The sequence below is a fragment of the Maylandia zebra genome, linkage group LG2, assembly GCF_041146795.1.
Source record: "Maylandia zebra isolate NMK-2024a linkage group LG2, Mzebra_GT3a, whole genome shotgun sequence".
Classification (NCBI taxonomy): domain Eukaryota; kingdom Metazoa; phylum Chordata; class Actinopteri; order Cichliformes; family Cichlidae; genus Maylandia; species Maylandia zebra.
This window is the reverse complement of record NC_135168.1, coordinates 29,979,882-30,002,405: the sequence shown is the minus strand read 5'-3', so window position 1 is coordinate 30,002,405 and position 22,524 is coordinate 29,979,882. Positions and strand designations below refer to the sequence as shown.

The window sequence follows — 22,524 nt, the reverse complement described above, 5'->3', positions numbered from 1 at the left end:
TTTGATAAGTATCTGAGGCTGAGACCACGGGACTGTAAAAACGTGATTATTGGGCTTCATTTCTGTACTGAGCAGTCATTTTAAGATTAGCTAGTAAATAACAATTAGCTAATGTTGTTCATGAGACTAAAGTCATCTTACTTTGGTAATGTAAATATAATATGGCCAATATTAAAGTTATTATTATATTAACCATTATTAGTTATTACACCAGTGAACTTGAATTCACTGCTGTTGCAGTTATTTATATTTCCTATCACCTTAAATCTTCACTCAAAGTCAAAGTATCTTTGACAGTGTATTATATATGAGAGACAAATATTGTTCTCTTAATATGTTGGCATTACTAAATGTAGCGCAATACTTGCATATCTCTGCTGTGACCTCTAAGCTCTTTCTAAACAAGCGACTACGTCATTGTGCTTTCCCCCCCATACATACATACGTACATATACACACACACACACACACACACACACACACTTTTTTTCCCCCCCAAAGAAATGCAAAACTCACAACCACTTTTTGTTTGCAATTTATTGCTTATATAAATGCTCTCTAAACAATTTTTGGTAAAAATAAAATCTATCAATAATAAATCATAAATAAAATCATCACAATGACTTTTACATTACATTATATTGCACAATTATAAGCCTTATTACAAGAATCACAGAACAAGTGTTGCTCAGGTTGTGTGTAGAAGGAATGTTCAGAGGTATGTGGGCTGGGACTCACAGCGGTCGCCTCTAGAGGGCAACAGCGAGTCTGACTGTCTTTTTTTTGTCTTTAGTCAAGTCAGTCGATTATCTACTCTAAAAATTAAAGATGTACAAAGAAGTTGTCGACCAAACCACCATCATTTACATTTGAGTGAAACATTTCATTTCAGTCTGTTCTGGCACAGATGCTGAATGTCAGTGCTAGTGAAAGAATTATAATTATTTTTAAAAGAAAAACACAGATGTGAGTTGCTTAAGTCAAAAATACACTTTGTTCTTCTGTGATCAGTCTCATCAGACTGCAGTCTAGATAGGAAGAAGTCCCTGTGGTTTCTCCCTGTCCAAACGCAGGTTTAGAGATGCACCCTTCTGTCAGCAGCTTTGTCAGGAGAGTGTCAGGCCAACTTTTCACCGGTTCACAGCAAATTTCTTTGAACAGAGTCTTCGTGCATCTCAACTCTGACCAACGCAGCTTGCTTTCTGTCTGAGGATTCACCCAATGGCCCTCTCCCTGTTTGGCTTGGCAGTTTGTGATTGGTCAGCTACAGAAAGGCCTGAAAGACGAACCAGCCGATCCTCATTCTCATGCATGTGTTCAGATACTGTCCACCTCAGCCCTGAGCTCAGGACACAGCTCCTTTAGTAACATTTCCATCAATACCTAACAAACACAGGGAGACAGGGAAAAAATAAATGGCTAAGAAATCTTGTTTTAATGAAACGCAGATGTTGGAAATGTGTGTCACGCTTACATAGAGAAGGTGCTTATTGGCATTGGCCTCCTGCAGAGCACTGAAGATCTTGATGATGCCGTAGCGGGCATTCTGCTGGCCAACTAGATTTGTGAGTGCATCTGGTGGACGAGGAAAAGCATGCTGAATCAAGCACTTTATTCTTTATTTCTTTTACACTGCAAACATGTGCAATCATAATAAATGAAATAATAAGTCACGCCTGTGTGTGTGTTGCTACCTGGGATGTTGTCAAGTAGTTTCTGCTGAGCGCGCTCCTTGGTCTCAGTGCGTTCACAGTCCGTTCGAGCTTTGATATGTGGCGCCAGCTTGCCATCAGGCCAGAAGGTGTCCCTGAACACACTGATGTAGCACACCAACATCTGTTCACAGAAGATCCAGTTTACAGTGTCCCGGATCTGTCTGAAATACACAACAGAGGCCTGAAAACTTTCATCTCAGGAAAATGTACAATAGGTGTTACACTCTCTACCTTGCATAAGTTAACAAAGCCTCTGGATCTGGACTCGACAGATGAGATATTTTATTCTGGATCAACAATACTGCCAGACCACTGACTAAAAGAGTACTTGTTAGTACTTACTTGTTGATAGTTCGTCCAAATGTCACCTGGACTAGTGCAATTAAAGTCTTCCTCACCCACTTAAACACTGAGCAGGAAGACAGACAGAGAGGGAATGTATTCAGATAAACAGACTCTGAGGCAGTTAGAATTCACCAACACGAGCGTGTGTAACATCAAAACAGTGTCCTGCTCACTTCCTCTGAGTTCAAAGATCTCTCCTATGAGCATGAAGCAGGGTTCAGCCAGAGCATCTTTCCGCCCGTCTGTTTCATCGTAGTCTGACAAGTCACTGTCGTCATCGCCATCCTCCTATGAAGAAAACGTACAGCGCACATCATGCAAATGAGGATGCAGGACAGCATGGGAATGCTGCTTTACTCGTCGTGCATGAGTGTGTACCTCAGTATGGGAGAAAAAATCTCCAGGTAACCTCTCTAGGAAGGAGGCCAGTGAGAAAGAGGATTTCTTCTGAATAGACATCACCTTCAAACGTTATACAAGATATCATTACTATAAAATGGTCTGCATACAATGGACAAAATCATCCAGATAACACACCTATCAGGAAGGTCTGAAACATGAAAGGATCCCTGTGAATCCACAAACACGGCCCTGTAATCAGCATCTCCTCATTAATGGTGCCAGTGTCAAATGAGTAGTGACCCTCTTATGAAGCGGCTCTGCCAGTGTTGCTGCTCGAACACTGCACAAAGCCATAAATGTGCGTAAAAGAGCATCAATAAGCTGCTGGTAATTAGAGCAATAACCTTGTATTTAATGGCCCATATCTGATGTAAGTAATTGCCGCTCATTAAATTCACAGGGTCAAAATTTCAGATTAAAGTAACAAACACAACTCATGTCAGAGAACTTTAGCTGATTAACTAATACAGGAAACTAATGCTTCTTCTGGTTTGGGGTTTAAAATAGATTGAGTTTTAATGAAGTTAAATGGTTATTTAACTTTTAAAAGCATTAAAACAGGACAAAGTAGAGCTGGGCGATTTAAGATTTTTTCATATCACGATATGTTTTTTGTTTTGTTTTTTCATTTCAGGCGATAACGATATCTATCACGATATAAGCCAAATAACTATATTGCTCACAAGTAAAATGTGAAATAATCAGCAGCTTGTTTTTATTTAAATATTTATTTCCCATAATAAGTTCAACAGGGTAGGTTTAACTTTTCTATCGAGGAAAAGTTATTTCGCAATACATATCGTTATCGTTCTATCGCCCAGCTCTAGGACAAAGTGGTGGCTTTGAAAAGAAAGGAAATATGTGATACAATTTTGGTCATTTCACACTGTACACCCACACAGTGGATTTGGAATAAGGTGAGGACTTTAAGGTAAAAAAGAATGATAACAAAAACTGCTGTAACATTCATGAATTACTGCATTTTGTCACTGCACTTCCATTTAATAGACGCTAAATAAAATATACAATTGCAAGACAACAATTTCACGTCTGGGTGGGGCCTGTTTCTTCATTATTTTATGAAAAAATAAAAATTGAAATTTATAGCCTCAGACAGGAAAATCCAGCATCGCATGAGGTCTATGGGCTGCAAACCTCTGGTAGTCATTAAACGTGAAGAATTAAGAAAATAATTATTATATGTACAATCACTGATGAATCTGTAAAAATAGGGAAACTGTAACTCCTACAGAGCTGATCTAATATGTCAGTTAATCCCATTGAGTTAACTTTATTTCAAATCCATTGTTGTTATGTACAGGCAATAAATTTTAAAAAAATAAATGTGCAAACACTTATGGAAATAAGCATATTATTCCCAGTTCTTTTTAAAATTGAAATATGAGAAATGGCTTACCTTCAGATGTTCTGGAGACGGGCTGAGGAAAGCATAGAGAGCCTCTGACTGGCACAACCGCTCATCTGTTAGGAGACGCTAACACACGACACACACACACCTGACGTTATCATCAACAGCTGTGATCATAAGCAGAATAAGCTTTTGTGAGCACAGACTTTGTAAGGTTACAGACCTCGTTACAGTGTAATATTTAATTAAAAGAGCTCACACATTTCATAGACTGAAATAGGTTGTGATTCAGCACCCTGGTTTTTGTGTGTTATAATTAACAATGTAGAGATAAAGTGAAGCATTTGTGATTGTATCACAGCAGGTGATAGAGATATAAAATATAGATGCAGCAGCTGCTTGTTTACCTGGAGAAAAGTGTTGAGTTGTGTTTTGCTTTTGTCCAAAAACTTCTGGTCAATAGATTTGAAGGGAAGTTTACTGAGTGATGGTAACTGGAGTTTCTTCAGTGATGGAAAACACTGAAGGAGAGACACATTAACAGGTGATGATTTTACACTAACAGGAGGCAAAAATATGTGTATTTTTGATTTCAACAGCTACTCTGTTTACTCTTGTTAGATTCAGAAATGCATTAACAACCATAAATTAGTCAATAGAGCAGACTGACTAAAAGCATGCAGCTCTCCAGATGTCACAGATATTAGATTTCATCTAAACCAATTTATCACTGTACAGTGACCACAGATGGTCACACAGAGGACTGGAAATGCTTCTAACAAACAGCAGTCTCTGCTTTCTGTGGCACATAGGCTGCAGTAAATCCATCATCACATTATTTTTTTTGTTGAGAGTCTTTCCATTTCAGTGCTACACAGTGAGCTGATGACCTTACTGGTTTATTGTGCAGGGGACATTAAGCATTTAAACAACAAGGCAGCAGCTGTTGATCCATGTGTGCAGGATTGGTGCCTTGTTACCTCTGTGAGTTTGCGGTGCAACATTTGGAATTCAGTGAGTTTCCTCTGGACGCTCCAGCGACTGTTGGCCGTTTCTTCTCCTTCCACCAGGCTAACACACACACTGTAACAAGCTACAGTCTCACCACCTTCCTCTGCAGCCTGAAATACACACAAACATACATAATAAACCACCACCTCTTTACTCTGGAGAGAGATTACTTGGGAATTTCCAAAAAAAAAAAAACCCCACAACCCCAAAATGGACAGATGTAGTATCCATACAGGGCGTATCAAAAAGAATCTGATATCAAAAGGTGACACTTTTTTAAAATAAAGAATATACTTTAAAAAAGAAAAAAAGAATATAAAAACAATATTCCCAAGTGCTCAATGTGTCCCCCTCCAGCCACACAGCTTTAGTCCATACCACAGTCAAATCTGTCCCATACTTTTGAGTCAATGCAGCCACTGCTGTCGTTATGCTGCTCACAGATCCACTCTTTTTAACAATGCGCAATTAAGTCGTTATCGGTGAGTGGCCTTGAAATTAAGCTCTTTGAAATCAGAGGATTCTTTTTGACACAACCTGGATATTCTTTATTCAGGCACATTAATATATATGTGGTGGGGTGTGGCTCAGCTGCAGGGGAAGGGTGGAGCAGTGGAGTTCAGAGTGTACTGTCAGGGGAGGCTGACACACCTGACCCTGATCATCTAATCATGTCTCCCCTGTTAAAGATGTTGCCAGGACCGGAGGAGAGGGCGGTGTTGTGTGCTACAGGAGCAGGGCAGCCAGAAAGCTGCACATGTTGGGAAGTCCGTCAATAAAGGATGTGTTGAACTGCAACGCTGCTGTTGTCGGGTCCTTCATTGTCACAATATATTTTTATAATTTAGTATAAATTTACAAAGGATTTACACACGTAAGTACACGAAAGAACAAAATGAATGAAATGTGAATGACTAGGGTCAGATTTAATGTCGGCTGGAAAAACAATCGTTTAGCATTATAGAGATACTGTCAATATTCATTAACATAGGACAGTGTTAGGGCTGGCCTTAGTGCATGTTATGTGTAAGAGTTTTGAAGGACGAGACACTCAGGCAAACCTGCAGTGTCTTTGATTAACATCCAATGTTACAATGTTTAACACTAACTTTTCATTAAAAACATGCAGCCTGGTGAAAAACTAAAGAAAGAAAGAAAAATATGCTTCTACACACATCAAAGTAACAGTAATATTTTCACACACATACACGATCTGACTCTAAATGATGATTTCTGTTCTTCTATGAATTTAATGTGCACTGTTAGTAGATCAACCACAGAACTTTCCACTCCCACTGGGCCATTTCTGTGATTGCTGCATGAAGTTTAGTGAATCTAGTCCTGTATAGATAAAGAACAGAAATGTGCTTGATCTATACAAATGTATGTGTTGTCCAATCTATCTTCTATACTTAAGCATAAAGTATGCAGAGTATTAAATTATCTGTGCTGTGTGGCTCATTTGTTTCTTCTGTGCAAGAGCATAAAGGATGAAGGGCATGCTTGCAGACTGCTGTAAACTGTTTAGGTGAGTGCATCATTCGTTTCTACACTCAGGTTTGTTGTTTCCTTTTACCTCAGCTGTAGTTATCGTAGCCCTCCAATTCCCCAGGTTTTCACACCACCAGTCAGTCCTTGTGATGTGTTGCTGAAGTTCGCTGTGTTCTTTTTCCATGGCTCCTATTTCTTCTTTTAGTTTGCTTACTATCTGCAAAGCACACACCAGAGGCAGATAAGCACACGAGTTACAGTAAAATGACATTATGCTGAACCACAATAAATAAAAGTCTTTGCATTCAGAGGTGTTTTCAAAGCTCTACTTTAAAGTTGTCACATACTCTAGCAGGGACCACATCAGATAAATGGGAGTTTAACCCAATCAAACATCCTGCAATTGGTTCCACTTCATTCCAACATCCTGATACTCAATACTGAAGTGATCCAACAGACTGTATTTAGCACATTGACCTATATTTTGTTACCTTCTTGTCTGGTTTGGGTGCGTTCTGGATTGAGCCCAGGGCTTGTCGCTTGTACTCCAGTTTGTCATAGAGCTGGTGTAGTTTAGTAGCAGCATAGCTCGCCTGCTCATTGATTCCTTTACTGCCCTCGTCACACACCTCTCCTGTATCTAGACCCTGGCACTTCAGAGGATATAAAGAAAAACAAGTGTTAAACACATTCATTTAGTATTGTATGCATGTGTGTCGTTTGCGTATGAATGCCTCACCCCTTCTCCCTTTTCCTCTGGGCTACACCGCGATTGGCTGTGATGGTCGTCTCGTCTGATCAGCCTATCGTAGAGGTCGGACACCAGGAAGGAGGGGTAGTAACGCTCTCTCATTGTCTCAGCAACCTAAGGGATGTGTCAGTTTCCACTGTTACACACGCTTTTAATGATCGAAGTTCAACAGCTTTCTTTTGAGATTTTCAAGAAATCCACCGTCAGCTGCTGTAGCTACAGGTAGCTGCAGCTGGCTAAGCAGAGCAGCACATACCTGTTCTTGTAGTTTAACAAAGACTTGTGTTCCTCTGTTCCCCACCAAACTCTGCTGGATCTCTTTCAGAAGAAACTTCTCCACTGGAATGTCTCTGCTCTCCACAAAGAACTTCTGGTAAATTTCCCCAACAATTTGGGGCACCTCATTCTGTCAAACAAAAATTATTTTCTCACATACTTTTCTCACCGTTTTGAACATTTTTTGCTTCCCTTTTTTATACATACATACATACATACATACATACATACATACACATATATATTTTCACATTCACAAACTGTTACAATGGCTGATGCTCATGACCAAAGTTTTGAATAACAAATAATCTGAATAAAATTATCTTACTTCTTCACTCACCTTTCTTCCCCCCCACTCACTGTGTTTATACAGAGCTCTACATTTATCATTAGTTAGTGTTAGTGATCCAGAGACTAATACTAACTAACGTCCCGTCTTCCTCCCTTCACCCTCAACCGGTCAAGGCAGATGGCTGCCCATACCAGAGTCTGATTCTACCTGATTTCTTCCTGTTAAAAGGGAGTTTTTCCTTCCTACTATCGCCAACTGCTTGCTCATAGGGGGACATATGATCGTTGGGGTTTTCTCAACAGGCAAATGTGATTTGACACTATTTAAATAAAACTGAATTAATGTAATCTCTGTGAGCAAAAATCTCAAGTTTCTGTTTTTCTTATTTCTACCCTGAAGTCTTTGTGGTGCGAATGAAAGTGGACATCCTAAATTTGGTCACATCACTGGCTATAAAGGAGGTGAGTGAAAATAGTTTGCTTCAGACGGTAGATGAACTAACAAGCTGCACCAAAGCTTTTAATAAAACAAATAAAGTTTCTTTTAACTGTCAGTTACAGCCACACCAGCAGATTCCAAGTTTAAAGACATTAAAGCAAAAGACATTTGCTGACACTATGTGCAGTTATTTTCAAGTCTGATTTTGTGCACTGGACTCACAAAAAGCTTTATGCTACGTTTCTTTATACAAGACTGTTTAATAAAATTACATCAAGCACTCCAATTTTCTACTTTTGTGTACATCTCAGTATGAATGCCATCGCCTCGTCACACCTCGAGCTCTTGAATGTGTGCAGCCGTTACCTTGTTGGCAGTTTTCAGTGTTTCCACCAGTTCCCAGAAGCTTATCAGAGCTCTCTTATCTACTCTCTCCATGTAAACTCTGAAATGATCCCTGTAACTTGGATTACACAGGATGTCATCAAACTGGAGAATCTGCATAAGGGGAGAGAATTTTTAAAAAGAACCAAAGTAATTTCACACCTTACAGGAAATGAAGAGAGACCGCATTAGTTACATCAGCGGTCCCCAACCCCCGGGCCTCGGACCGGTACCGGTCCTTGAGTCGTTTGGTACCGGGCCGCGAGAGTTGAGGCTCAGGTGTGAAATGTATAGTTTTCAGGGTTTTTAATCGGTTTTCAGCGTTATTTTGTTATCGTTTACTCGGTTTTCCTTGGTCTTCTCATGTGTTATGAATAAATTCTTTTATTCTGTACCGGTACTAGTTTTATTTTGTTGTATTTATTAGAGATGGCACGATACCACGATACCACTTTTTTCCGATATCATAAATTTGGATATCTGCCGATACCGATATGAATCCGATAGTGATTTTTAATCAACAAAACTGTTTTTTTTTTAAAATATCTTGCTGCATTTTGTATAAGTTCATACTCAAGTTTAAAACAACAACTACACTAAAGCTATTCTGTTATACCTGTATGCAAAAAAATTATTTCATAGTTCAGCAATACTGATCAATCTAATAAACTTAAACCTACACCATCCTCCCTATTCTGGTATATGAAAGAGTACTTAGCATAAATATTAAGCAACCTAACTAATAGGGTTCCAACTCCCAGCAACAACAAAAATAAATAAATAAATAAAAAAAAAAAATAGGGAACCACCCCTCACGCTCCACCTCATGATGCTTAATCGACGTAATCAACCTTAATTTGATGCAGTGTGAAAAAAAATGCACAGAAATCAATTATTTTTCAAGAAATATTAAATAGATTCAACATCTTTCTTCAACAAAATTGCAGACTGCACAGATGGTACCTTCCCAAAGGAAAAAGTACTATAGCTTACTAGGGTATATTAGACTTAATAGTTACTATATACAGTAATGGACTTCTATACATTTTACATCAGATTAAAACTTTGAGTGTAAGATTCAGATAATTATTTATTAAAAGCTCGACATTTGAAATGAGAATAAGAAAGAAAAGTGTGTCTTTGTGCCCCCTTTTCCCTGTTAATGCCCTATCGGCCCCCCTGGCTAAACTTTGCTAGATCCGCCCCTGCACAGTTACAGCCGTCAGCAACGTAGAAAAAGATCCTCGAGCAGAAAGTAATATTAAATACATTCTAACAACAGCTTATCAAGCTTAAACGTGCTGCTGTTGTTCAGCCGCTGGTTTCCTCTTTCTGGTGCAAAGTGGGCCAAAAACAAAGAAGAGAGACGGACTCGCGACAGAAAAGCCGATCAGCTGATCATTAAGCAGTTTCATGATTGAAGTAGCAGCAAGAAGAGGCAGTCGCTCCATATATCGCTTGTTAAGCTTAACGCAGGAATGCTTTACAAACATTCAGAGATGGACTTACACACTTGCTTTACTTCTCTCGGGGATAACTTTGTCGGAGATGAAATGCCGGGTTGCTAGCGAAGCTCCACATGCTATCCAGACCACCACAGGTCCCGCATGCCACAGCCGCTCTATCACGTGATGCATACTGCTCCGACGTGCTAACCTTCTGAGGTGAGTTACGGTGTGTTGCAAGTTTTGTGAGGTGCTTTCGTGATATTTAATGGATCGGATTACATTTTTTATTTTTCTCCGATATCCGATCCAGTAATTTAGGTCAGTATCGGACCGATACCGATACGTAATATCGGATCGGTCCATCTCTAGTATTTATCCACGACACCTTAAAGGCCGGTCCATGAAAATATTGTCGGGAATAAACCGGTCCGTGGCGCAAAAAAGGTTGGGGACCGCTGAGTTACATGACATATTATTTACCTTCTGGCTTTGAGGCTCGTCGTTGTCATCGGCCCCTCCTTCCTCACTATTCTCATAGTTTGGCCCTCCAAGGAGGCGGATCCTTTTTTCACATTGTTTCTTAGCAACAGTCAGCTGATTGATATATCTTTTCATATCTCTGGCTCTCAGCAGGTCGGCCTTCATGGCTGCTGACTCTTTACCTTTTTTCTCTAAGGGAGAGGGAAAGTCTGTCTGAGCAAGTTCTGGCCACATAATAACACAAAGGCGCACAATCACCTGGTGTGGAGCCACTGAACTATCGGGATAAAGCTGATACATACCGATGGCCTGATTCTATGAAAATGTGCTTCAAGCTAAGCACACCAGCAAGTGAACTTTATTGGTCATTGATTTTCAGATACAGCATGTGAATGCACTTGCAGTTTCTACAGCCGACTGGCCTTTAAATGTACTCATGAATTCATTCACTGCTGAACAGGGACTGTGTGTTTCAACAGCAAACAGCCTGTGCAAACAGAAACCAGTACTGGGTCTCCAAAATCCCCAAAAGCAAATTGAAAAAGTGCTGGTCTATACTGTGTAGTCCAGCAGGATCACACAGTATAGATAGTATAGTGTTTAAAAGTGCACATGGAGACAGTTTATGGACCATTTCCCCCCCTCAATCAATGAGAATAAAAATTAGGCTCTGCACTGCAGGGCAGTTCAAATCCACTCATTCCCTTGTTTTGTTTGTAAATCTGTATCAGCTGGTGCTGTGTGTCCATCCGTTTCAAACTTTTACATACAATACTTACCTTCAGACCCAACCACCTGCAACACTAATGATGGGACTCAGTGGTTGGGTCTGAAGGTAAGTATTGTATGTAAAAGTTTGAAACTGACGGGAATCAGCCTTTGCTGCAATACATTTACGACTAAAGTCACTCTGGTAATGTCATTATAACCACGCTCACACAGCTGTCCTGAAACTTCGCTTTCATTGTCACTTCCTGGTCCTTAAAAGTCTTTGACACGAGGCTGAACTCAGGCATATTGCAAGTGTCTGACAGATAAATGTTCACATCACTTCTCTTCAAATTGTTGCAAAACAAGCAGAATTGTGACTGTACTCTTATTGTTTACTTCTATGAATGAATGCCTATATTGCATACCTGGCTAGCTTTTTAGGGGCAGTGAACGTGAACTGAAACGCTGCCATACTTTTGAGGTTTTAAATGCAGGAAACTGTAGTGTTGTCTGTACCTTTCTGCTTCTTGAGCTGAGGCAGGCTGCTGATGGTGGTGGCATGAATAATCTCTACCACGATCTGATACCTACAAAGGAGGAAAGACGGGAGACAAATACAATTATTAGATGAATTACGTCACAGAAAGATGGAAATATAGTATGGAAAGTGACGAGGCCAAAATAAATCAAAACAAACAAAAAGAAGAAACATTTCAAAAAGAAGCCAGTACTGAGCCACCATTTCTCAAACTAACGAGACAATATAGCAGTATCATGTCTACCCCGCATTTAGATCAAGTATATTGCTGCAGAGACATTGTCTGTTCCCATGGTAACCCCTGAGCAGCAAACATGTTGGTGGCTAAGACTGCCTGGTTAACATGTTTGTCATTATGTATATAAGGACACACGTGGTTTGTTTAATTTGACTCTATGTAGGTACAGGATAGTCTACTTAAATGAGGTAATGTAGGCATCTACTGTGTGTGTGCCTGTGTGCACGTTGTCACTGTCATGCCTGAGTTGCTTGAGGAAATTGACATCAGTAGAAGTTGATATCAGTTTGATAAAGTCTTCATAGGAGGCAGCGTAGGTGTAGGCTTTCTTCTGCTGCTCAGCCTGCTGCTCCCTCTTTTCCAGCTGAGACAACAACATCCTGTTTATGGAATCTGGATCGCTGAGTACCTCTACCAACGGCTTCAGGACTGGAGAACACACACACACAAAGATAAAAATACGTTGATGTAAAAAGGACGGACAAATGCTCTTGATGAAGTTAGAACCACAGATTTCTGTGACGCATAATAAAATGAGACACTGATCTTAAAAATAAAAAAAAAATAAAAAAAAATCCTAGGTGTGGGAAATTGAGGAATGCAGTTCTAGAAACAGAGCAGCAGCTAGACATCAAGATATCACACATTTTCTTAATACTATCGTTTCATCGTTCCTTCTCACAGTAGGAACACAACAACAGCTGCATTCAAAACAACACTGACAACACACCTGCTCAAGAGGAAAGGATGACCACAGAGTTTGTAAGATTCCAGTTTTTCTCAGTTGAATTCCAACTTTTTTTGAAGTTTTCTGGTTTTTCATCAGGTAAATTTTCCAGAACAGCTCAAACATGCAGCAAAACATTACAGATAAATAACAAAAGTCCATTGATTCGTGTGTCGGGCCAGCAAAATTGAACATTTGTTTCATTTCACACCATGTAAACCAACATGTACTCTGGAAACAAGAGCCAAGTGCAGAAGTAACAGTGTGACGCTCTGCTGCAATGCAGGAGAAGAAGAAAAAGTGTTCTGTATCTTCCTGCATTCTTTTTTCCTCTCCTTGCTTCACTGCCACACTTCCCTTGTGAGTCAGTGCTGTTACAACAGCTAAGAGTACATTTTGCAATGCTCAATAATTAGATGACAATTAAATTATTTATAACATGCAGTAATGTCCAAAGACTGGGCCACTCGTCATTTGTTATATTTTGTTACAACCCTAACAGGTGTTGTTAGTGGGTGTGTTCTGCTTTCCTTCTCCCCTGCCTGCAGCTGCCACACATTTTCCTGTGAGGAGCCACCAGTGTGGAGCATGCTCTGCTCACCAATCATCATCCAACACTATAAAAAGATCTGGTGTGGAGTTGCTCGGACTCAGTGTGTGCCAGCCTGAGAGTGATGAGCTGTAGTGAAGTGCTTTGCCTGAGTTTGGACTGAAATTAATGGTGGAGCTACTAGTGAGCAGCAAAGCCTTTTCCTTTGGCTATTTAATAATCTCTCTGAGTTGAATCCTTTGTAAGAAAATTATTATTTTCACTATTGTTACTCCCCTCATCCCTTGGTCTTTATTCAAGGTACAAAGACTGGAAGGAATATGAGTCCAGTCTTTGTCCAGAGGAATGTTTTTGTTTGTTGAGCCACACTGACCTATGAGTCATTCATTCAAAAAAAAAAAAAAAGCAAGCATCTAATTCAAGAAAAGAAGCAATGCTGTCTCCAAACATACCAGGAAACTTAGCAAAGAGACAGTTTATATTGTATTTTTAGGCGCTTTGTTGCTAAAAGCCTGTCACAATAATATTTGTTCCAATTTCTTTATTCAAATCTAGTAAAAATCCCAACGGCAGGACACTTTGACAGGCAGAAAATGCACCAACAAGGTGATCTTGTCATATCTTGACAAAGTTTACATCTACATGGTTTTTAAAAAAAAAAAAAAAGGTAAAAGAAAATGAGGAAACTGGCAAAGTAGAGGACAAAAGAAGAAGTGACAGGCATAAAAAGCAATCTACAGCAGATGGAGAGTAAGTGAAAGTCATGTAATAGGCAAAAACCAACAAAGACGTGACACAGGACCTGAGAAATCCGTCTGACCCTGCAGCTGATCTAAATACTGTTTGTTCAAACGTCACCAGAAATGGGATAAAAGGTGGAGATATGTCCAAAAGGGAAAAAAAAAAAAAAAAAAAAAAAAAGGGGGGGAACACACTGGAACACACACTGGCCTCCCAGCGCGCAGACCTCAACATTACTGAGGCAGTGTGAGTTCATCGACACAGAAACAAACAAAAGACAGCCAACACCCAAAGAAGACCTGAAATGAACTATACCAGACTGTGCTGAAGAATAAAGGTGGTCATACAAATATTGACTTTAAAGCTAGTGAGAATTGTACAGACACTGTTTTTGCCTTATATTATTGTATTGACATGTATGCTTGGCTATGATTCAATAAATCGCTGCACCCGTTTCTTATTTTCCTAGCAAAATCAAAAGAAATTAAAGAACTCAAGAGTTCTACATAGTATTGTATATTAAAGAGTAAAACTATTCAGCAGAATTGTATATTTATTCTTTGTTTATCAAACACACCTGAAGAGCTGCGAGTGTTATGCATCTATGTCAACAACACCTCAGTGTTACATCTCTTTCACTGAGCAGGTGCAACTATTAAACAACTAGAGGAAAGGAGACACCATTTGTGTTTTTAATTACAACTGTGCTTATCATGAATTGTGTCCTAATGTGTTGAGTAAAGTTTCATTCTATTTAAATGAAATTCATTCACAGCGTATGTTTAATTCCCCAATTATGGGAGTGTGACACTGACAAACGGAGTCCACCAAGAGGATGGTGCACATTTCATCACCATGTCTGCACTGTGGAGCTGATTCAACTACCGTATTTCCCGGACTACAAAGCGCACCTGAATATTAGCCGCACAAGCTAAAATCAGGGGAAAATCCTGTTTTGTACATACATTAGCCGCACCTGACCAAAAGCCGCAGGTGTTTCAATGTTGACTTATCATATGTAAGAGAATATGCACAAAGCGAATTGTCAGGAAAGAGATGGCTGTTTGGAGACACACCCCTTTTATTAATATTTTGAAAAACAAGTTATGGGTACATATTTGCACATGTGCTGTGCTTCATAAATGAGTAACAAATGTAGTACATAACAGTAACCTACAGCACACCAGAAAAATAGATTCGGACTACCTTTTAGGCTCAGGTGCAGTGACACGGCTTTAACAAGAAGAAAAGTCAGTCATTCACCATCTTTCTCATCTTCCTGCGCACTAAAACCACCAAAGTCCTCTTCTCCAGTGTCGGAAACGAACAGGTTCAGGATGGCTTCGTCATCCACTCTCAGCTTCTTTCCTTCGTTGTCACTTTCAAAACCAAACAAATCCTCATTGTCAGTGTCAGAGTCGAACACCCTCTGAAGGGCCGTGGCGGTGTCCTCCTCTTCATCATGCAGCAGTCCAGCCCTTCGAAATCCGTTGGTGATCGTGGATGTTTTCACACTTTTCCACGCTGTCAGAATCCACCGGTGGAGTTGAGCATAACTTGCTTTTCGCAAGTTTATCGCCGCTCGTCATCCACGCCTCCCACTGAACGCGTAGCGCTACTTTGAAGTTTGTTTTTCGCGCTACTTGTACGGCACTATGTTGCCTGGAGGATGGACATGTGACCAACATACCACTCTTGAACCCCGATCCTTCCGCCAGGCAACGTAGTGCCGTACAACAGCGGAACAAACAAAACAAATCGTCTTACGATATCACAAAAATCATGGACAATCTATAGAAAAGCCGCACCTGACTAAAAGCCGCAGGGTTCAAAGCTGGTGCAAAAAGTAGCGGCTTATAGCCCGACAATTACGGTACTCTTGTGTTTAATGACTTGGGAGTAGAGCCAAAATAAAGATATAAACATTCAACGACTGCTACTTGTAATAACAATCCATAAGACAAAAAAGCAATGACTTATAAACAGTACATTAAAACAGAACATATTATTCTTTGACAACAATAATGCATGTATGTGACAATGACCAATTAGAATCAGAATTCTTTATTAATCCCCAAGGAAGTTATGTACCTTTATTAGTGATGACTTCAGTGAGACAGCAGCGTAGTGTGTGCGACTTGGCATCCTTTTGTGGCAGCAGACATAGCAGTAGTATTCTGGCTACACAGCGGAGGAAGGCCAGCTCCGATTCCGGACTGACCAAACAGGGATGGAGAGGAAACGGCCGAGCCACTTCCTCTGGTCTGGGGAGACACACAGACACACACACACACACCTTAGATGTCCGATTATATTACGTGAGCTAAAGCTTCGCTCCCTCTGTTATTCATACTTCAGCTGTGTTGTAGCTCGCTGTTTTTGCTTCTAAAGACATGCTGCTGCTGCTACATTGTTCCCAAGCAATTGGAAATTAGGCAGACCAGACATCACAGCAGTGCAATCAAATCATAAGTCTCGTCTGACTGGCCAAGATAATAAAACCAGATGATGTGTGAATCATCGCTCTGTCTGTTCTTTTTCCTGCACACACATGTGTGATAGTGTACCTGGCACACACTGAAGGGGGATTTTAATGCGGTTACGCTGGACCAAATTGCAGTAATTTCACACCATCTGTGTACATAAAATTATGGTACTAGGTATGGACACTGGTGGGAAGAGAAATCTTTTTCAGTAACAAATCAAAGATGGAACATATTTCCTGATAAACAACTGTGAGTCATACCTGTGCAAAGAAAGCTGTTAGAGGCTCAGTGACTCTAACAGTAACAACACATTATTTCACTAGCTTTCCCATCCTTGATTTGCAGGTGATGAATATTGTGGGAGAACTTCATACAATTAAAGAGTGTGTGTTAGTGCACCTTGCAGATGCAGCTTTGAGGTCGGTGAAGTGTGTGTGTAGAATCCGGATGCTGTCATAACACACTACGTTGACGAGGTCGATCTCAGCAAGCCTGGATCTCAACTGCCCGATCATCTGCCACCAGTCCTCTGACAGCATGGAGTACAACTGGCCTTCATCATGACTCAAAGGAATGTACCAGGATAGGATATAGTCTCTGTAGGCATAGTCAAACACTGCGGAGACAGCAAAAGAAAATCTAAATCCAGTTTTTGTTAGAATAGACAAACAGCTGCAGTCAGTACTCTTCTGACAGTAACACCAAATGGCTTTTTTACATTTCAAACTTTTGATGCACAAAAAAAACAAAACAAAACACAAACCCTGTATAAACTCTGTTTTCAATGAGCCACTGAAGACCACAACGGGTGCATCGAGTTTCATTTCCCCAAAGCCCAGGTGCAGCTTATGAAAGCTGGAGGGTGGTTCACGCTTTCCATCATCTACTTTCTGTGCCCGCTTTTCTGTAAACGGTCCCCAGCCCTCCCCCCCGAGAGCTTATCCCAGCATTCATTCTGTGAGGGGAAAGCTGTAACTGGAAACTGGACAGCTCACCACCTCATCACAGAGCTGACCCTTAGATGCACAAAAACAAACAAACAAAACACTGGCAATCCCTCACACTCACTTTCAAATGATGTAACTACAGGAAGAATATAGGAGGAGACACCTACTACAGCACCTGGAAAAAAAACTGACAGAAATATATAAATAACACACCCAGACTCCACACAGACGGCTGCAACTGGAAGGTTAATTTTAACCCTGGGAACACCATAGCTTAACAGTGAGCGCTCTGCTTTAACTAGCTGCTGAAAAACAGATTTTACTGGTCAAATCTTTAACTTACAAACTGCACAAAGAGCAAAATCACAGGGAAAAAAAAAAAAAAAAAAAAAAAAAATCAGATGCAATCCAAATATGAGCAGCTCGTCCAGTATTCTAAACAGTACAACATATACGTAAAAAATGAATTCAACTGTAAAAATTAAATTAATATTATCACTTGAATAACTGCATACTGATCGAGTTATGCTTTGAAGTACAGTGTGGCACTTCCCCTTCTCTGTGAAATTCAGTTTTAATGTGTGAACCAAACCAATTGTTCTGTTGTGATCTTTTAACTAAATGCAGAATCTCTCTGTCTTTGAAGTGTATGCAGTGATCCAAGCGAACCCTCTGTAGATTATATACAGCACATTATCAACATGTACTGTATGTTGCAGAACAGGAGGAGAAGCACCCTAATACTCACAACGGACGTGACCAGCATTCACTCTTGTAAGGAATGACTGTAAAGCACATACTTTGTCACCTTCTTGGGGTTTTTCCCTTTAACCAGACACATGCAAGTTAAGCGACCATACAACCTCTATGTGTGCCTTTAGACACTGGAACTGACCAGGATCAGTGCTTTAGAAACAGATGAAGAGGGGGGATGAATGGTTAGAGAGGTTAGCACTCTAATAACAGATAAAGACCAATCTTGCACAATTGGATTTGCTCCATTTCTCAGTTTCCACTTCAAACAACATTATGCTCTCATACTACTTCTTCATCTTTTTAAAAAGAAATGAATAAAATAAATGAGACACAGTTCAGAAGGTATTTTGTGCTGAGCACTCACAGTAAGCTCCTCTGGAAAGGTTCTAACTAGAATGCAAGTATTCTGCTTGCTTTAAATGCATAACTCTAAAGAATCCAACAAAACACATCAAGGTATATCAAGGCATCAGTTCACTGACACAGCCCGTCTTGATTATAAAGCTAATAATGTCATAAACTTGTATCACACTGCAATCAAAAGACCATTTTTTAAAAACACACAGATGGATGTGCAAACACACACCCTCAGTGTAAATCCTGGAGCCATCTGTTACTTGGCAGGCACATGCACTGATCTACTGAGCGTGCATGGGTGTGCAAGTGTCTGTTTGCGGCTCCCAGTGTGTACGTGTCTTTAACCTTCTACTGGTTTAATGTGTGGGAGAGATGGGTGACAGGTCGTGGTGAATGACAGAAGCAGAGCTCCGTCAGTCAGCAATTTTGTCAAAAACAGAAGTTGAAACTTTTTCCATCAGTCAGTCATTTCAGGAAAGGTCTCCTAATACTACTGAGAGTGAAAAACAGATTTTAATGCTGTGTAAGCTTCAAGTTTTCAATATGAAAAAAAGCAAAGTTTTTTTTTCAAAACAGAGCCAGCCACAATAAGAATCAACATGACTATCCTTTTGAATCACCACTGTCGAAGTGCAGTATTATACAATGTATTGTAATGCCACCAAAATATGTCTAATTCAATGACTGGAGAGAAGGCAGTGTTGATGCTGTAAAGTACTACATTTTAAAAATTTTACGTTTTCCCAGCTCTCAACTCTGAATAACACCAGTGAGAATGGATGTCCTTATTACAGTCATCTCAAAGTTAAGACCACAGCTGCTGTTCATGTATTTTGTTTGAGAGTGGCAGCCAATCAGGAGCATTAATGGACAGGAAAGGGAGCTGAAACATTTTGTTTCAGACAGTGTTATGAACTGAGAGGCTAGACCGAGGCCCAATGTAAGATAAGCTACTACGGTAGAGTCCACAAACAAAACAAAACAAAACAAAACAAAAAATAATGCAGAGCTTGAAAAGAGCATAAATGCTAAAGGAAAAGTCTTTTTATGGAATTTTGAACTTTTTATACGTGGAATTCAAACACTGAAATAACTGAAACTGAAATTTTGAGGAAGACACATTCATGTTTGCTTCTGAAGTTTTTGTTTTGTTTTGTTTTTTTTGCTTCTGAAGTCCTTCAAAAAAGTAGCATGAATAATCAATGAAAATCTCACTCTTCTGCAATCGCCAATTTAAAGCCTTTCAAAAAATGACCACACTTGACTCTCAAGTGATCTCAGACGTCTGACTGTCATATGATCCAATTTCAGAATCCTGATTCGCTCACACATTTTACTCTATAAAGACAGGATGCCACAAAAATGGCAGAAACAGAAGAAGCAATTGGGGGTTTTTTAAGTTCTTTTTAACATCATCTGCTAGAATATCAAAATCTCCTCACACATCAATAGCTCCTCATGCATTCACATAAATGTGCCATAAAACAGGTGACTAATTACCTTCCTTCAGGGTTTTGTCCACATTGTGCGACACCACCACCCTCCTGCTCTGGCTTGACTCCTGAACTGGCACCAAAAAACAAACCTGAAAAGTAGCCAAACAGGCAATTCCAGTTAAAGAACAACATAAAAACAGGAAATACAAGGAGAGAAGAGAGCTAGGACTTAGAACTGTGTGTCCAGAAGGCCTAAAATCATGACAAATGAAGCAGCCTAAATTGGTCACAGCTCGTGCAACATGTCACTCAGACTAATGTTTGTGACAATACTCATCAACTGTCAACATCAATAAGTCATAAGCGCCACAAAACATCAAACATCACAGATGAAAGGCAGCCGCTGGGCTGAGGGATGCCACCAACCGGCTGCAAACACCCAAAGGCTTTCCTTAAAGAATAAATTACCATTTGTTGTGTGTATGCATGTGCTCAGTGTTGCGAATCAGGCTAAATCCAGAAGAATGACTGTACCTCTTCTATTATAGAACACAGCAAGGATAAAAGAGTCGGGAGACATCATCAGAGAGACAGATTGGGTACAAATGCTGAGGTGGAAGGAAATTAATTGGGGCAGGAAACAAGGGGGTGGAATGGTTGAGAAGGCCAAATCAGGAGGCAAAATGTAAAACATCAGATGCTCAACAGATCTAGTTTGTCAATAACGCAGAGTGTGCAAAAAGCCCTTAGATATAAGTCTGCATGTCAGCAGTAAACAATGTTTTCTGATGAGACACAGTGTGATCCTAATGAGATGTCGCACAGAGCTACAGTTTGCGTTCCTGGAGGTGTGCTGCATGTCCCTTAATGAATTTAAGGGGTCTTCTTACCATGAGCTTGTTGAAGAACTCCAGCCATTCAGAAGGCTGCCTCCTGCTCCGGTTAAAGCAGCTGACTTTGAGAGGACTCTTCCTGACCAGCAGGGCAAAGCTCCCAGCCAGGAAACACAGGAGGGCGAATGACACATAGATGAAGAGCTTTAAGAAGAACGAGGTGAGAGACAGGCCTCCCCATGCCAGCTGAAATACTACTGCTGCCACCACGCCCAGGCAGAAGGCTGGGACGAACCGGAAAGATGAGCCGATTGAGGAGGTAGAAGCTGCGGACATGGGCCCCTCTTCCTCTCCCCCAGTATTGCTTCTCCCTCCAGCCGGTGATGTAGTGGTACTCGAGGGGGTGGGCATACTGCGACCCCACCATCCATATATGTGTCACTGCTAGTTATGCTGAAACCTCGCTCCGCTGGTTTGCACGCCAAGTCCCAGCGAGAGGTATACTGTGTACACTCGTGTATACCCTCGCCTACAAAACTGTCTCCAAAAAGAGGCATCCCCGCTCTGACATCTCCTCACCAGACACACGCCGCTATGTTCCCCCACGCTCCTAGCGTCGGCCCGCCTGGCAGCAACAATCACGGACCCCCGAGAGCTTTCTCAGCCACAACACGGCGCTCCAGACAACAAAAGAGGGCACCGGGCTTCTCCTGGGAAAGGCGTCAGGAGCTATCAGAAAGCAGAGACAGGGAGAGAGCAGGGAGTAAATGGATGGAGAAACAACCACCGTCACCTTGGAGACACTTTCGGTGGAAGGGTAGCTCACCGACTGTCGTTTACAATCTAAGCTAGCAAGAAGCTACGCTAGAAAGCCAGCATAAGTTGCCGTTACCTGCTTCAAAACGAGGAAGAAAAAAATTTATAAAATACAAGGAAGAGTCGAGCAACCTCGAACTTCTGTGTTCTTTGGCTGCCAAGCTAACTGCAACAGGCGGCTAACTAGCTCGCGTGCTAATTAAGCAATTTAACTTCAGCTAACGTTAGCTTACTCACCTATCGTTAAAAATTGGGGTGGACGATAACAACGCTACATTCCCGCTTTTCTCTCCGTAAAAGAATGTTCCACGGGCCGTTTAGTAATGTATTAAAGGTGCCATAAACGCAGCGAGAAAAAATGTCTCCAGTTCAAAAGCCCCTGAAAGATAAAAAAAAACAAGTACTGTGTTGTTTTACTTGAGCTCCAGCTGACTGACAATCTCTCTAAACGTGAAAGGGTGTTAGCCAATCAGCGCCGGCATTAACCACCGACGGCGCGTCTGTTTTAACTCTGGAGATGGTGTGATTGGACGGGGCTTTCGCTTGAACCTATCTGTAGCAGGGAAAGCACCGCCCATCGGGCAAGTTGGTTATGCTAATTAAGCACACCGCCAGATACAGGATAATAGTTGGCTTATGATTGCGTAGATTTTTTTAATTTTACAGATACTGGCTTAAACAAAGGCGATACTGTGTATTTACACAATGATAATTTAGATTTCACACATATTTATTTTGCATTCCGATTTCCTGTTGCCCTCATCCCTACTTTCTATAATGATAATCACAGGCTTGCATTTTCTCATAATTGACGCACTAGTAATGATTGGCATAAATTTGTAGTTAGGCCATTATTAACTCCAAAAGGCTTTATAAAAATAAAATAAGCCATCCTCCTTTGAAAAATCCAGCGATCCAGTGATAATACACAGTTGTCAGTTCATGGATTCATTGTCAGTCAAGTAAACTGGGTGGCTTTCTTTTAT

General features: G+C 40.6%; 1 protein-coding gene across 3 annotated transcripts; it reads right to left on the bottom strand.

Annotated features, from left to right (window-relative positions):
- Positions 1-525: 525 nt before the first annotated feature.
- On the bottom strand, positions 526-22,027 carry snx25 (sorting nexin 25). Of its 3 annotated transcripts, none has more exons than XM_076890723.1 (23): positions 21,776-22,027; positions 20,780-21,451; positions 19,954-20,038; positions 17,462-17,527; positions 16,793-17,009; positions 15,999-16,171; positions 12,132-12,318; positions 11,630-11,700; positions 10,403-10,593; positions 8,457-8,588; positions 7,341-7,490; positions 7,073-7,198; positions 6,825-6,986; positions 6,419-6,550; positions 4,812-4,952; positions 4,239-4,352; positions 3,880-3,957; positions 2,439-2,522; positions 2,234-2,348; positions 2,058-2,124; positions 1,695-1,876; positions 1,475-1,575; positions 526-1,383 (listed from the first exon to the last, which is right to left on the bottom strand). In XM_076890723.1, exons 2-23 carry the CDS (start codon positions 21,131-21,133, stop codon positions 1,318-1,320), a joined length of 2,994 nt encoding a protein of 997 aa, XP_076746838.1. In that variant the 5' UTR covers positions 21,134-21,451; positions 21,776-22,027; the 3' UTR covers positions 526-1,317. The 3 variants fall into 3 exon arrangements, with proteins under 3 accessions (XP_076746838.1, XP_076746840.1, XP_004563654.1); XM_076890725.1 differs by lacking the exon at positions 21,776-22,027 and adding an exon at positions 21,615-21,721; XM_004563597.4 differs by lacking the exon at positions 17,462-17,527 and having other exon boundaries at positions 21,776-22,026.
- Between the last annotated feature and the right edge of the window lie 497 nt (positions 22,028-22,524).